The following is a 16,632-nucleotide window of genomic DNA, read 5'->3' as shown; positions in this document are numbered from 1 at the left end:
TAATGTAACAAGGATAGAACTAGACATAAATTTTAATGAGATGTTGTCCGTGCTGAAAATATTATTGTTCTGAGTAATGATATCTAGGCTCAGATTATTTTCCTGGAACAAAGACTGTAGGGAACATAAAAGGGAAGTGCTGAAAGCTCTCTGGTCAGATCACATCAGTAGGTAGAGAAACAGAGTCAATTTTTTTGGATTTAAGGTCTTTCATCAGAACAGCAGAAATGAGAAGACATGACTAGCATCTGCTAGTTTTTGCTCTAGAGATTATGAAATAATGTGAAGTGGATGGGATTCAGGTTTCACTCTGTGAAAGATGCGGAAAGAAGCCCTCATCACATTTAAGAGGCAATTGGATGAGCACTTAAAGAGCTGGAACCCACGAGGCCCAGAACTAAGAGATGGGTGCTGGGACTAAATTGTAAATAGCTCTCTTTTTGTTCATTCAGGATTTGGCAGAATGGGCCAAATGCCCCATTTTATTAAATTCCTATTATTCTTCAAATTATTCTTACTGGATGGAGAAGGTTTAGAATCAAACCAAAGTTCTATTACCCACTTAACAAGGAAGCTTTGTTTTTTTTTTGGCCATATTGGTAAATCAATAACAGCATTTCTTGAAGGTCCTGATAGTATAAATTTAATATATTACAGAAATGAAGATAGTGGCACTAGAAAATTTAGCTGCTGTATTTATTTACAGTACCACAAACAGTACATTGTGTCATTCATACTCAAGCTTTCACACAAATTGCACAAATCTTTGAGGGATATGAATGACAAATTTTTAAATCTATTTTAGTTTCAACATTGGTAGTGGCTAAACCATGAGATAATGCTGCATTGAATATATTGCACCTTATTATTGAGGATTATGCAAAGACAATTCTTATTTAAGCCATGCTGAAAGATTCAATATTATTCATGTTGAAATAAGGTAAAATAATAATGTTTGAAATAAATCTGAATGACTTAATTAGCATGAACCTTCTTTTTGATGGACAACTATGAGAGCTATTAATGAATGGTTTAAAATCCACTAGCATTACATTTGTATTAAATATATTTCTACTTTGTTTTTGATTTGGCTGGAAGAATTTTAAGTTTATTTCTGGAATGCTAATGTTTCTATTCCATTAGTAACAGTGAGTGTTATCTTTAGGCTACTTTGTATCAATCTGAATTATTTAAGAGCTTTGAATTTTATTCTCTGACAAACATATGCATCAGAAAACAATTATTGGTGGGAATGAAATTCAAAGAAAGAACCTATATATTGTGACACAGTTTACAAATAAATTTAAACAATTTTCTCCATAAAATTCATCCAGGGAATCTTCAGATTATTAAGTGAATCCCCTTCTGACACAACACTTAAAATAGGAAAGGCAGGCAGACAGAAAGTAGTACCACACTGCAGCCATCAGAACTAAATATGCATTTTACAGGGTGCGGAGAAGTGGCTTTATTGAACTAAGATTTTGCAGGTTCATTGTGAAATAGTGCAGCCAATATGTGAATTAAAAAACATTGAACAAGATAAATTGCAGTTTGCACAAGATTGTGTGTTTGTGCAATAAACGGTAATTTAATTTTCAAAGTTATAAACAAGCATGAATACTTATTTATATTGTTAAATATACAACTAAATTTTTTATTCCTTTACACAAATGGAATGGATGGAATTGATATGTGCAATCAGTAGGTAGTTAATCCATATTGTAATATCCTCTATACAGGCAACTATAAGCATGATCCAGCAGTGGAACATCGTCTTCAGTTTCATCCAACTACATAAAGAGGTGTTGCTTCCGAAAGATATCTGCAAGTTTTGAAACAAAGACTGTCCCTCTCATTAAACTTCTGGTTGTATTATTTTTGAGCATGAAATTACAATATGTGCAAAAACATTAAATTCCTCTGGTTATTTTCTGTATTTAATTATGATAAGACCAAAGGGTTCAAACCCTTTCATGTTTCCAGATCTTGACACAATGGAATATTTGGAGTACTTTCACTTGGTCTTTAAAAAATGTAGAGGCATACAATTTTACTCTTTGTAAAAATATATAGGATCTAGGAGATATCCACTACAATCAAACCCATACTCCAAGAACACTTTTCCCTCCTTAAATAAATTCATTTAAGATCAGAAAAGGGGACAATGGCATCTTGGTCATTCCATATAGTCTAAGAGATGAAGGTCAAATATACAAGCTATTTTGCAAATTTTTAGCAATGAGAGAAAACTATATTAGATCTAAAAATAAAAATAAACTACAGAGGGAGCAAATTTGTAGCTTTGAGGTTTTGAGGGTAATAGGCTTCACATCTATAGTTGGTACTCCATGGGAGCTTAAAGTCAAAATCCATAGTAACCAAATGCTGTAAGCTTAACTCCTGAGAATTCTAACATTATGGGCAAATAATTAATGAATTTTCTGCACATAGCTGGTCAAATTGAATTGATGGCTTCACTGATGGGTCAGTTTGTTTATTCCATACCCAATTACCCTTCCTAGCCCCCAAACCACCCCCACCATATTCTCCCAGTAACCATCCTGAGAATGCTTGAGTGCACACTAAAGGTCAAATAAAGGGAGATAGTAAAACAGACAAGAATATTCAGAGTTTAAAATTCTCTGCTTATTGCACCTGTAATGGGAATGGAGTATTTTAAATTTGTACTATAGGCTAAAAGTGTATTTAACCATGATCAAACCAGTACAAGACAAGCATAATCAAACAGTGCACTTTAAATACATCAGTCTGTACAGTACAATTCACTCAGTACAGAAAATGAAATTCTAGCTTAACAAAAAAGAAAAGGGGTAAATTTTGAAAAATTGCAATAGCAGCTTCTAAGTATAAACAGCCATAAAGCACTGAACCAAGTACAAAATAATAAATTGGATTAAACTAAAAATAATAAAACATAGCTATGGCTATGTAGGAAATCTCACTGACCTTTCTTTGATTGTACTTAGCCACAGTTATTATAATGCAAAACACACAACTTAACATTGACTAATTAGAGGATAAAATTCCAAGCTGCATGCTTAATACGTAAGGGAAAGAAAATAAGTGAAATTTCACTGGCAACACTTGGAGATGGCAGTGAATTTACTGTTATTCACAAATCAGTTGTTTTTCATATAGACTCCACTCCATAAAACTAATCATCAATTGCTCTCCTTCCTATATTTCTACATAATTATACCTCCAGTCAACGCTGGATTTGTCATGAAATATATTCAATTTACAGCAATATATATTCTTTACTATAAATTATTTCAGTAACTATTGAATAAAAATATTAAAATGTATATTGTAATTTTTGAAGCTTCCTTTGATTTTAACCAGTCGCCAAATGAGACGCATTCTAAAATGTGTTAAATCTGAACATACTTTTAATTTGGATTTTAAAGATGCAAATTCATCTTTATTAGGTTCCATCTTGGCAAAAACGTGTTTTTATAAAATGACATGATGAATTCTATCTGCATAGTTACAAAATCTGCAGCATAGCAATCATAAGTGCACAGAGGCTCATGTATGTTGTAAAGCTGTCAGAGAATAAAACTAAGTACAAGAGTCCCTGCTTTGCCTATTTAATTACAATAAGAGTGAATCCTCCTATGCAAGAATTTAATACACTTATGGCTTGGATATGCTAATGCTGTAGGACCATCCATGACTTCTTAGAGTCCCATGCTTTTTTGCCAAACCTTAACTTGCCTGCTTTTTGCATGCTCTTCCCCCCATCCACACCACTTCCACCTGTTAATGCAGTTCCTAACTTCGCAGAAACAACCTGTTGAGTTTCTAACTCAAAAATGCATTCATGATTATGCACACGGATTGAGATGAAAATGTAATTAAAATTAAATAAAATGTCAAAATCTGAACAGGTGTTTTCATCAGCTTCACATCTGTGGCTGATTCACAATTTCTCCTTGGATGGAACCCAGATGAATGGGCCCGAATATTCCTCAATAGCTAGTTTGCATTGTTCGTAAATTTCTTCCAAATTTTCTCCTTGTACTATTGCTGTGGATTTAAATAAAAAAGAATTAATATTTATTCTGTTACCTTGATAGTTTTTCTTAATGTTTGACTTTGTACATGTACTTCAAGACTGGTTCATCCTTCAAATGTTAATGTTATCCTGATGAGTGGACATCAGCAGGCATTGTATAAAGAGGAATAGTCATCAATAGCTTGAGAGTGAAACCTCATTCATTTAGACCACGACTGATTGATGCTCAATTTGATTTACCCACTATTGACTCTTGCCACTTGATCTCCTTGTCCAAAGAGAAATTTGACATTCTTCATTTTGAATTCTTAATTGATCTACAGCCTTTTGGTGACATAGGTCTCAAGCAAACTTAAGTTTCAGTGTTTAATTAAAAAAATCAGAATTATTTATCTTAAAGTATCATGCATCAATATATGTTTTTAAATATTAATATTCTGTAATTAAGAATTTATATTTATAAATGCCTTTCAGGATTCTAGGAGATCCCAAATTACTGCAAATGTAAGGAACCACATTTAAAATGTGTGAGTATAGTTGAAACACAAAAATGAGGTGCAAGTTACTACATACTGTACCACAACAAAATAACTGACCAGAAATTCTATCAAGAAATTGAGACAAATTCTATTTTATTTATGCTACAAAACTTGTTACATTCCCCAAGAGCCAAAGTAAACCTTCCTTTAGAAAGACTGCACTGCTGTATAAATTGATAGAGTGGTAAAGTAGGTGTATGGCATGCTTGCCTTTATTAGTCGAGGTGCTGAGTTCAAGAGTCAGGAAGTTATATTGCAGCTTTATAAAACTCTAGTCAGGTTGCATCTGGAGTACTGCATGCAGTTCTGGTAGCCCCATTCGAGGAAGCTGTGGGGATTTTGGAGAGAGTTCTATATACTATATAGTACATAGAGGTATATACCATAAGGAGTGGTTAAACAAACTTGTTTTCTCTGGAGCAATGGAGGCTGAACAAAAGACCTGATAGAAGTTTCTCGGATTGAGAGGTATAGAGAAAGAGCTGGTGTCTTAAATGTAGTTTAAATGTAATAGGTGTCTTTTAAATATCTAAAACTAGAGGACATACTATTAAAGTGAGAGGAGGTAAGTTCAGAAAATAGATATCTTTTTACAAAGAGTGGTCAGTGCCTGGAATTCACTGCCATGGATTACAGTGGAGATAAATATAATAGAAACATATCAGGCTCTTAGATTGCCAAATGAATGTCCAGAGAATAGAGGGGTATGGGCATTAAATAGGCAAATGTAATTAGTTTAATTAGGCATTTAATTGAATTAGTTCTTTAATTCAGTAAGTGGGCCAGTGCTGGAGTAGTCAGGCTTTGGCTCAACAGGCTTAGGCAAGCAAAGGGGGAGGCTTTAAGTAACTTTCTTTCATTCTTTGTTCATTAATAGCAAGTTATTAGTACATTGCTATGGAAACAGCAATGCCCTTAAATGGAAAATCCTACAAAAGTAGTGGATATGGCCAAGTCCATCATAGGTAAAGTCCTTCCCACCACTGAGCACAGCTATACAAACTGCTGTTGTAGGAAAGTAGTATCCATCATCAAAGATCCCCACTACCCAAACCATGTTCCCTTCTCACTGTAGCCATTAGGGAGAAAGCACATATGGCTCAGCACCCACACCACCAGGTTAATGAATATTATTACCCCTCAACCATCAGGCTCTTGAACCAGAGGGGATGACCACTCTTCACTTGCCCCCATCACTGCACTGTTCCACAACTTCTGCACTCACTTTCAAGGACTCTTCATTTCATGTTCTCTATATTTATTGCTTATCTATTATTATTATTATTATTATTATTATTATTATTATCATCTCTTTTGCACTTGCACAGCTTGTTGTTTCTTGCACATTGGTTGTTTGCCTTTCCCATTGGGTATGATCTTTCATTGATTCCATTGTGTTTCTTGAATTTACTGTTTATGACTGCAAGAAAACAAATCTCAGGGTTGTAATATGGTGAGATATATTTACTTTGATAATACATTAACTTTGGATTTTTAATTTTGATTAGTACATAACTAGTGCTGTGAGAATGGGTCCAGAGATAGTGATTTGTTCTTCATGTGAGATCAGGGAAGTCTGGGAGACCTCTAGTCTCCCTCATAACTACATCTATAATAATTATACCACTTTGGATACTATCGGGGGAAGCCATTGTAATTGAGTCTCTGGCACTGAGTCTGGCTTAGTGACTCAGAAGGGTGGGGAAAAGAAGAGGAGTGCAGTAGTGATAGGGGATTCCACAGTTAAAGGAGTAGATATTGAGATTCCATGTATGTGAAAGAGAATCCCAGATGGTTTATTGTCTCTCAGATGCCAGGGTCAGGGACGCCTTAGCATTCTAAGGCTACAGCATTCTAAAGGGAGGGGTTTGTGAACAACCAGAAGTTGTGGTACATATTGGTATCAATGACATTGGTAGGAATAGGGATAAGATGCTGAAGAGAGAATATAGGGAGTTAGGTAAAAGTGGAAAAGTAGGAACTCAAGGGATTGATGCTTGTGTAATGTGCCATACCATATCCAGTGAGGTTAAGAATAGGACGATTTGGCAGATGAGTGTTTTGCTGAGGAACTGGTGCAGAGGGCAGGGTTTCACATTATTGGATCCCTGAGATCTCTTCTGGGGAAGATATAACTTGTACAAAAAGGAGAGGTTACAGCTGAACTCAAGGGGGACCAATATCCTTGTGGGAAGTTTTGCTAGAGTTGTTGGGGAGCATTTAAACTAATTTGGTAGGGGAGCGGGAACTGGAGTGATTGGGTTGAGGATGGAGCTGTTACTATACCATAAAATCATTAGAGATAGGAGCAGAATTAGGCTATTCAGCCCATTAAATCTTCTCCGCCATTTCATCATGGCTGATCCATGATCGCTCTCAACTCCACTCTCCTGGCTTCTCCACATAACTTTTCATGAGAATAATCAAGAACCTATCAACCTCTGCCTTAAATACATCCAATGACCTAGCCTTCACAGCCACTTGTGGCAATGACTTCCACAAATTCACTACCCTCTGACTAAAGGAATCTCCCCCTCATCTCTGTTTTAAAAGAACATCGCTTTGTTCTGAAGCTTTGCCATCTGGTCCTAGACCCTCTCACTATAGGAAACATCCTCTCCACATCCACTCTATCTAGGCCTTTCAACATTTGATAGGTTTCAATGAGATCCCCTCACTCATTCTTCTAAATTGCAGTGAATATAGGCCAGAACAATCCAACACTCCCCATACGATAACCTTCTCTGAACTCTCTCCAATGTCAGCATATACTTTCTTATTTAGGAGTCCATTATTCTGATATCTATTGTCGCCTCAGTTTTACTCTTTAAATATTAGTAAAAAAAAACTTAGACAAATAGATTCAATGTGTAGTGAGACTGAAGAAGGATAGGCAGATGATGGGGCAAAATGGAAGTCTCTGGGATGAGATGAAGTGTAACAAGGGGACAAAGTTGAAAAGGGTGATGAATACAGGACTGAAGGTGTTGCTTTTTAAAAAACTTTTATTGAGATAAAACGCGGAATAGGCCCTTCCTACCATGTCACTCAGCAACCCTGATTTAACCCTGACCTAATGATGGGACAATTTAAAATAACCAATTAACCTATCATCTGGTATGTCTTTGCAATGTGGGAGGAAACCGGTGCACCCAGAGGAAACCCAAGCAGTCACAGAGAGAAAGTATGAACTCCTTACAGTCAGTGGTGGGAATTGAACCCAGGACAATTGAACAATCATCATGAGGGATTTCAATATACGGATAGATTGGGAAAATCAGGTTGATACTGGAACCCAAAAGAGAATATTTTTAGAATGCCTATGCGATGGCTTTTTAGAGCAGTTTGTAGTTGAGCCCACTAGGGAAAAGGCAATTCTGAATTGGGTGTTGTGTGATAAACTAGATTTGATTAGGGAGCTTAAGGTAAAGGAACTGTTCGGAGACAGTCATCATAAAGTGATGGAATTCAGCTTGCAGATTGAGAGGGAGATAGCAGTATTACAATGGAGCAAAGGGAATTACAGAGGCATGAGCAAGGAGCTGGCCAAAATTGATTGGAAGGGGGCACTAGTAGGGATGACAGTGGAGGAGCAGTGCCTGGAGTTCCACAAAAAAAGTTGGAAGTTGCTAGATAGATACATCCCAAAGTAGTAAAAATATTCTAAAGAGCGGAGGACACAAAAGAAGAGGACACAAGAGAAGTCAAAGGCAGTATAAAAGCAAATGAGAGTGCGTATAATCTGGCAAGAACTAGTGGGAAGTTAGAGGATTGGAAAGCTTTTAAAAACACAGAAGGCAACTACAAAAGCAAGCAAGAAAGAAAACATGAGATACGAAGGTAAGTTAGCCAATAATATAAAAGAGGATACCAAAGGTTCTTTTCAGATATATAAGAAGTAATAGAGATGCAAAAGTGAATATCGGACCACTGGAAAATTACACTAGATTGGAAGTAATGGGGGACAAAGAAATGGTAGACAAACTCAATTAATATTTTTTGTCAGTCTTAACTTTGGAAGACACCATCAGTATGTCAGAAATATGAAAATGTCAGGGGAAGAACTGAGTTTAGCTAATACTAAGGAGAAGGTGCTTGAAATGCTGAAAGGTCTGAAGTGAGATTAGTCCACTGGACCAGATAAGCTACACCTCAGGGTTCTGAAAGAGATAGCTGAAGAGATTGTGGAGGCATCTGTAGTGATCTTTCAAGAATCACAAGATTCTGGAATGGTTCTGGAGGAAATGTCACTTAGCTCTTTAAGAAATGGAGGGTGGGGGGAGGCAAAAGCCAAGAAATTATAGGCTGGGAAATTGTTGGAGTCCTTTATTAAGGATGTGGTTTCAGAGTACTTGGAGACACATGATAAATTAAGCCAAAGTAGCATGACTTCCTTAAGGGGAAATCTTGACTGACAAATCTGTGGAATTCTTGGAGGAAATAACGGGCAGGATAGACAAATAAGTGTTGGTAGGTATTGTTTACGTGCACTTTCAGAAGGCCTTTGAGAAGGTGCTGAACATGAGGTTGCTAAACAAGATAAAAACCCATGTTATTACAGGCTTCCAGTGACTAGTGGTGTTTAACAGGGGTCAGTTTTGGAACCGTTTCTTTTCACATTATATGTCAAAGATCCAGATGATGGAATTTATGGCTTTGTGGACAAGTTTGCAAATGATAAAATGATAGGTGGAGGGGTGGATAGTGTTGAGGAAGCAGGGTGGCTTCAGAAGGATTTGGACAGAATAGGACAGTGGGCAGATGGAATATTCTGCAGTGAAATGTGTGCTCCTGCACTTGGGTAGAAGGAATAAAGGTGTAGACTATTTTTCAATTAGAAATCAGAATTTCCATTCATAAATCAGAGATGAAAAGGGACTTGGGAGTCCTTGTGCAGAATTCCCTAAATGTTAACTTGCATTGGTCAAACTGCACTCGGACTACTGTGAGAAGTGTTGGGATCCTTATCTATGAAAGAATATGCTGGCACTGGAGAGGTTCCAGAGGAGGTTCACGAGAATAATCCCAGGAATGAAAAGATTAACATATGAGGAGCTTTTGATGATTCAGGGCCTGTACTTGCTGGAGAATTAAAGAGTGACAGGAATCTCATTGAAACTTTTTGAATACTGAAAGGGCTAGATAGAGTGGAGGTGGAGAGGATGTTCCCTATATTGGGATAGTCTAAATCAGAGGGTACAGTCTCAGAATAGAGGAGCATTCACTTAGAACAGAAATGATGAGGAATTTCTTGATAAAACAAAGTACTCTAAGTTGAAAAGAGTGGATGTGGTGGAGACAAAATGCAAGTACAAAGTTATGGTGATTAGTAAGATTGTCCAGGTGACAGAAGCCTAAGGGTGATGAATGCTTGTCACAATGCAAAACAAGCATTCTTTGTATTCTCTCCAACCATGTTCCATTTAAATTAAAACTCACTTGTTTACTTGGTTTCTAGCTCTGATGAAGATTATCAACCAGAACCTGTTAACCATTTCTCTCCTCATAGATGCTGTCCAAGATGTTCAGCATTTCCTTCATTTTCTGTTCTTTCTTCTAAAACAACTACATATTATGCACAGATAAGATGGAGTAGAAACTATTCTTAAGAGATTCTGTGCAACCTGGTAATTTGTAAATTTGGATACATACAGTACCTGTAAAATGTTCTCCAAATTCCTGTTCTAATTTTAAAGCTCTTTCAAATGTCTTTTTGCCTTGCTCTTCTGTCAGGCGTTTATTCATTTCCCTGTATATGTAAAAAAAAAGTATGCATTACATTTTGTACAATACTTACTAAGTAGATTTGTCATGAATTGGCTACTCTAGAAAAGTCATAGAATAATACAGCATGAAAACAGGTCCTTTGGCCCAACTGGCCCAAGCTGACAGCAACATCTTCCCCGCTAGTCATAGCTGCCCACATTTGGCCCATAACTCTAGCTCTTTCCTTCCATATAACTGTCCAAATATCTCTTACATGTTGCAATTGTACCCCCCTCAACCATTTTCCTTTGGCAGTCATTCCAGTTACTCAATGCCCTCTGTTTAAAGAAGTTGTCTCTCAAGTCTCTTCCCTCTTTCTTGTATCCGTGCCCTTCAGTTTTGGAATCACCAGCGCTGGGGGAAAAGAGCATTACCGTCCTACTTATCCATACTCCTCATCATTTTATAAATTCCTATGACCTACGCTCCAAGGAATAAAGATCCAGTGTGGCCAACTTTTCTCTATAACCCGGACTCTCTAGTTCAGGTAGCAACCTCATAAATCTCTTCTGCATCCTCCCCAGCTTGGCATATCCTTCCTAAAACAGGATGACCAAAACTGTACACAATACTCTAAATGTACACAATACCCTAAATGTTGCCTCAATAACAATACAAATGAAACGTTATGTCCCTGCTTGTAAAATGGATGCCTTGACTGATGAAGCCAGCATGTTAAATGCCTTCTTCGCTACCCCAACTACTTGTGCAACCACTTTCAGCAAACTGTGTGCCTATACTCCCGGGTTGCTCTGTTCCGCAGAACATATCAGTGCTCTATAATTCACTATGTTGATCTTACCCTAGTTTGAATGTCCAAGATGCATCACCTCACAGTTATCTAAGCTGAAATCCATTTGCATTCCTCAACCTATCTCCCTTACTGATCAAGATATCTTTGCATTTCATTATGCTTTGCTTCACTATCAACCTAATATCATCAGAAAACTTGTTAATCATTTACTGTACACACCTAATAATAATGGAGGTTTCCACACTGACTGCTGGGGAACCCCACTAGTCACAGGTCTCTGAATGAAGAATCAACCTTTAACCATCACCCTCTGTTTCCTATATCGAGCCAGTTATGAATCCACATCACTAGCTAACCCTGAATCCCGTGTGATCTAACCTTCCTGATTAGCCTTTCATGTGAGAGCTTGTCAAAGGCTTTACTATGTGCATGCAGACAATATCCACTACCCTACCTCCATCAGTCTCCTTCGGTACCTCTGAAAAAACCGACATGACTTCCCATGCACAAAAACATACTGCCTATTCTTGATCAGGCCTTGACTATCCAGTGATGGTAGATCTTGTCTCTCAGAATTCCTTCCAGTATATTTCCTGCAACTTAAGTCAGGTTTATGGACCGGTAGCGCCCTAGGTTGTCCTTGTTACCTTTCATGAACAATAGAACAACATTAGCCACCCTGCAGTCTTCTGGAACTTCACCAGAGTTTATAAGAATTTAGAAAAGAAAAAATGAAGATTTGACTAACTGTGTGTGAAGACCAAGGACATATAAAGTCAACTTTCATAGTGGTAATGACTGTGTTCCTAAATACCACATAATACAACAGATGCTCTAGATTTTGTAAAATGAAATCATCATAAAAAATATGATTCAGAAGGAAATCATGCAGCTCATTACATCTGTGCCAGCTGTTTATATTGAGATTAATAAATGAGAGCTTGTTAGTGTCTTAGAAAAAGACAACTGCCTAGTCAAAATAGGAATAAACCTCAGGGGAAAAAAAAGCACATTTTATCACTCTCAGGAAAAATGAAGGAATAAATTCAAATAAGAAGAGACAATTTGTTTACACCAAATGGTAACATGTAGCAGCAATGGTCTCTGTATCAGCTCTTAAAAATGAGCTCTGACAAACTGAAATTCCAGTTAATTGAGCAAAATAAGTTCTCTGGGGTCTGGATATTCTACAGTATTTTCATTATCTGTTGATTGATGATCTTCCTGTGCAGAAGAATTTCCAAGCAAATTATCACCAGTTTTGAAATGGGATTTAAGACCACTGTTACAGAATACCCCTTGTACTATGATGGGTCTTCTTTTCAGAATCAGAACTGATTTTCCTCAACTATTCATTTTCTATATTAAATAAAGAACATTCATGTAATCTGGAACTATTCTGTAGTCTTCATTCCCTCACTCACTTTGCCTGTCAAGGACATATGGCAAGGAAGTCTCATGCAAACTACTATGGGACACTGTTCTTAAAATGATTTTGATATTTTCATTCTTTGGAAGCTAATGGAGGTGTACAAGATTTCAAAGAACAGTCATTACAGTCTTGAAATCCAGTGCAAGGGAAAGAGGACTAATCTTTACATCTGAAAGACCTTTTTATCTAATTTCTTCCTCAACTTCTCTCTCAGTATTTTTTCTATTGTTCAGTTTTACTTTTTTTTCTCTTGTTGACTTATTTTTCTGATTTTGCTTATAATAAAAACTAGGCACAAAAGGTGAACTACTCCGGGAAGCGCCTTGTTGAATTTCTAGAGAGATTTGAAATGACCTAGAAATGGTTTCTGCCATGTTTCACTAATGATAAATCAACTTTCAATCAAGTAATGGCAGCAAGTTAGTGTACATAATCAAACACTGATCACTGAAGGCATTGCTGGAAAAACTGTTGATAAAGTGAACGAAGTATTGGATTCTTAACACAATCTTTTAGTATTATTCAAATGTATAGTCTGTTGGTGAGACAACAACTATGATACTGTACCCAGCTTTGGTTCCTCCACCTCTTACTCTTTCCCCACCTGTCACACATTTGGTGGAAGCTATTTTGCCTTTAATTAGGCCCAGAAAACCCTGGAAAAGACTTTCTTTCATAAAGAACTTTAGAATAGCTCAACCCTTTGACCTGTTTACGGCAGCATAAACGTGGACAATATCTGCTTGAGAACTATAAAATACTTAACATCCCTGCTAACAGATCATTACAGTTAAATGAGGATGGTGTGGGGAAAAGAGCTGGGGTAATGAAAGTGGAGTGAAAGCTGTATGTCTTGTTAAATTTATTTTCAAGTTTATCTGAAAAGGCAAATTTGTCTTAGCATCTCATACAAAAGATAGGCCAACAACACTCTCTAACCCTTCCCGCTACCCACTTTAGCCTGCGTTAATATTATATATAAGGAATCATAATTTGCAAAGATAATCTATAGAGAGAGGAAGAGAAGCAAAAGAGCAAATTACCTCATCTGCAGGAGATTTTAATTTGACTAGTAATGACCAGACTACCCAGAGTGATAAGGCCTGTGTGGGATGAAATATGTCAGGTGAGTCCAAGAAAGTTTCTTGAGTCAATATTTAGAAGACCCATCTCAGGAGGGTACAATACTGTACTTTCTCTAAGGGAACAAGGCAGGGCAAATAACTAAAATGTCAGTCGGGGAGAACTTTGGCTCCAATGATCATAATTCTATTTGTTTTAAGATGGAAAAGAATTGGACACTTGCATAGGTCAGGATCCCAAATTGGAGCACAGCTAATTTTGGGGAATTAATTGGATGTGTCTGTTTGAAAGGAAAATAAATGAATGGTAATTGGGAGGCTTTTAAGAAGATGATATCAAGAGTCCTGGAGCAGCATGATTCTGTTAGGGTGAAGGGCAAGTGTAGGGACTTTTGGCTGATAAGAGATATTGAGAATTTGATCAAGATAAAGAAAACATTCATTAGATTTAGAAGGTTGGGATTGAGCGAATCCCTGGATGAAAAAGATTAAGAATACTCTTAAGAGGAAAATCAGGAGGACAAAGAGAGTTTATGAGATGGATCTGGCAGGTAAGATTAAGGAAAATTCCCAAAGTTCTATAGCTAAAATGGTGACCAGGAGAGATCAGCTGTGCTGTGTATATCTTGAGCTACAGGAGAAGGTGCTATTTTTAATGAATATTTCTCTTTTGTGTTTACTGAGGAAACAAGTGGAGATGTTTTGGACAATATTCGTATTATCAGTGAGGAGGTATTAGCAGCCTTACAGTGCATTAAGGTGGATAAATGCCTCAGCCTTAACTGAGTACATCGTCAGATTTTAGGGGAGGCTATTGAAGAAATCTTGCAGGTCCTTGCAGAGATATTTGATTCACCATTAGCCACTATTGAGGTTCCTGAAGACTGGAAGGTGGCTTATTTTGTTCAATTGTTTAAGAAGTGTAGCAAGGACAATCAAGGGAACTACAAGCCCGTCAGCTTGACATCAGTAGTAGGTAAGTTAATGAAGGGAATTCTGAAGGACAGGATCTACTAGCATTTGGGTAGGCAGTAGATTAGGAGGAGGCAGCATGGATCTGGGGTGTGGAAAGTTGTGTCTATTTGGATTAGAGCATGGTCTTCAATATGGTCCTGCATGGTAGACTGGTCAGGGAAGTGAGGTCCATTGGAACCCAGAGAGAGCTCATTAGGTGGATTCAAACTTAGCTCCAAGGTAGGAAGCAGAAGGTAGTGGTAGAAAATAGTTTCTAGTAATGAATACTGGCAAATATCGGTATGCTGTAGGGGTCAGTGTTGGGACCCTTGTTACTCATTATTTACAACAAATGATTTGGATGCAGATGCACAAGGCTGGATTAGTAAATTTGTGGATTAGGAGATGATAGTGAAGAATATTATCACAGATTACAGGGGGATTTTGATCAGTTAGGGAAGTGGGTTGAGGAGTGACAGATCAATTTCAATACAGGTAAGTGTGAGGTATTGCACTGGACTTATACTCTGAATGGAAGGGCTCTAGGAAGTGTAATGGGACAGAGAGAACTCGTGCAGCAAGTTTGTTGACAGCAGGGTCACATTGTTAAGTTGGTGAAAAAAGATTTTTAGTGCGCTGGCCTTCATCAGTCAGGACATTAGATATAGGAGTTGGACATTCTGCTGTAGTTGTAGATGTAGTTGAAGACGTGGTTAACTTGGAAAGAATGTAGAAAAGCTCTACAAGAGCGTTGCCAGGACCAGAGGACCTGAGCTAGAGAAAAATGTTGACTAGGTTAAGACTTTATTCCTTGGAATGGGTGAGAATGGTCAGTGATTTTTATAGAAATGTTTAAAATTATGAGAGGCTTAGATAAGGCGGACTTAGGGTCAGGGGGTCATAGATTTAGGGTGAGAATGGAACGACTCAGAAGGGACCCAGGGGCAACTTTTTCATGCAGAGGGTGCCAAAGGACTTGATTTAGGCAGGTACAACAGTATCACTTAAGACACATTTGGATAGGTATATGCAGCAGTGGGGCTTGGAGGGTATGGACCAAACAAATGACATTGGAAGTCGCTGGGTAGGCACTTGGCTAGCATGGACCTGCTGGGATGAAATGCCTGTATCTCTGCTGCTTTGATCTATGAATCTATGACTTTAAGGAGAACAGACACTAGCATTTTTTCTGCTACTGATGTTAGGTTAAAGAAGGTTTAGTAGAATTAAGCCAATCATAATCTTACGCTCTGATTCAATTGTGAAAGATTTAAATAAGTGCTCTACAACTGGATTTATAGCTATTTATAACCCATTCCCCCTTTCCAAAAATAGCATGAGTAGGAAAATTAAAGTCCAATTTGGGATGGATTTAGAATTATAATTATGCAAACCTTTAAAAGATTAAAAAGAAATATTTAGTAATGCGACATTTTAAATTGGCTACTTTCAATGCTATACAAGGATTTTTGTATTTGATGCAGCGGGTATCTAATCATAACACTGCTCATCTTCAAACAGAAAATAATGTTTTAAATATTGAATTAAGAAGAATATGCAGGTAAACAATATCTGTGCACACATCTGAGAAATCTGAGCAAACTAAAGATATGGTAATACGTGAGCATAAAAACAGAAATCTGAATTTCTGTTTAATTGTTACATCTGTTAAATCTGTAAAATCCTAGATTTAATTATAAAATAAATGATCCATGATGTTCCTGAGCATCACCACTGCCACTAGAAACCTTTAAGCAAAGACTTCAGCTGGGATGCGTTCTTGCATACTGAGATACTTGTTTGCATTCAGCATTAGCAGCCTGAAGCCATTTTCACTCACACAAGAGGCAAGCTGTTTCCATGGATTGTGTGACCTGGACTGAAAAGATTCTTTAAAATAATGGGACAATGTATAGACAAAAGAATTCTTCGGTCATATTGTGCAATTGAAAAAAAATAATCTTATTTGGAAATATAATATATGAAACAAATTTCTTCTATTTAATTTTGAGCAGATTCAATAGTGTGTTAATGTTATTCAAGAGTACACTGCACCAATTCAA

The 16,632-nt window shown here is 37.1% G+C and overlaps 1 protein-coding gene across 11 annotated transcripts in view; it reads right to left on the bottom strand.

The window, feature by feature from the left end:
• Positions 1-1,547: 1,547 nt before the first annotated feature.
• The window catches only part of LOC140726699 (disks large homolog 2-like), a 797,667-nt gene continuing 782,582 nt past the window's right edge, over positions 1,548-16,632 (bottom strand). For all 11 annotated transcript variants that reach the window (XM_073043428.1, XM_073043429.1, XM_073043430.1 and 8 more), the window contains 2 exons: positions 10,239-10,330; positions 1,548-4,053 (listed from right to left, as the gene is read on the bottom strand). In XM_073043428.1, coding sequence (XP_072899529.1) covers positions 3,947-4,053; positions 10,239-10,330 — 199 coding nt within the window. In that variant the 3' untranslated portion in view covers positions 1,548-3,946. The remainder of the gene's footprint in view (positions 4,054-10,238; positions 10,331-16,632) is intronic.

This window comes from Hemitrygon akajei, chromosome 4, assembly GCF_048418815.1.
Source record: "Hemitrygon akajei chromosome 4, sHemAka1.3, whole genome shotgun sequence".
In the NCBI taxonomy this organism is placed as follows: domain Eukaryota; kingdom Metazoa; phylum Chordata; class Chondrichthyes; order Myliobatiformes; family Dasyatidae; genus Hemitrygon; species Hemitrygon akajei.
The sequence above is the reverse complement of the archived record's forward strand: the minus strand, read 5'-3'. Positions and strand labels throughout refer to the sequence as shown.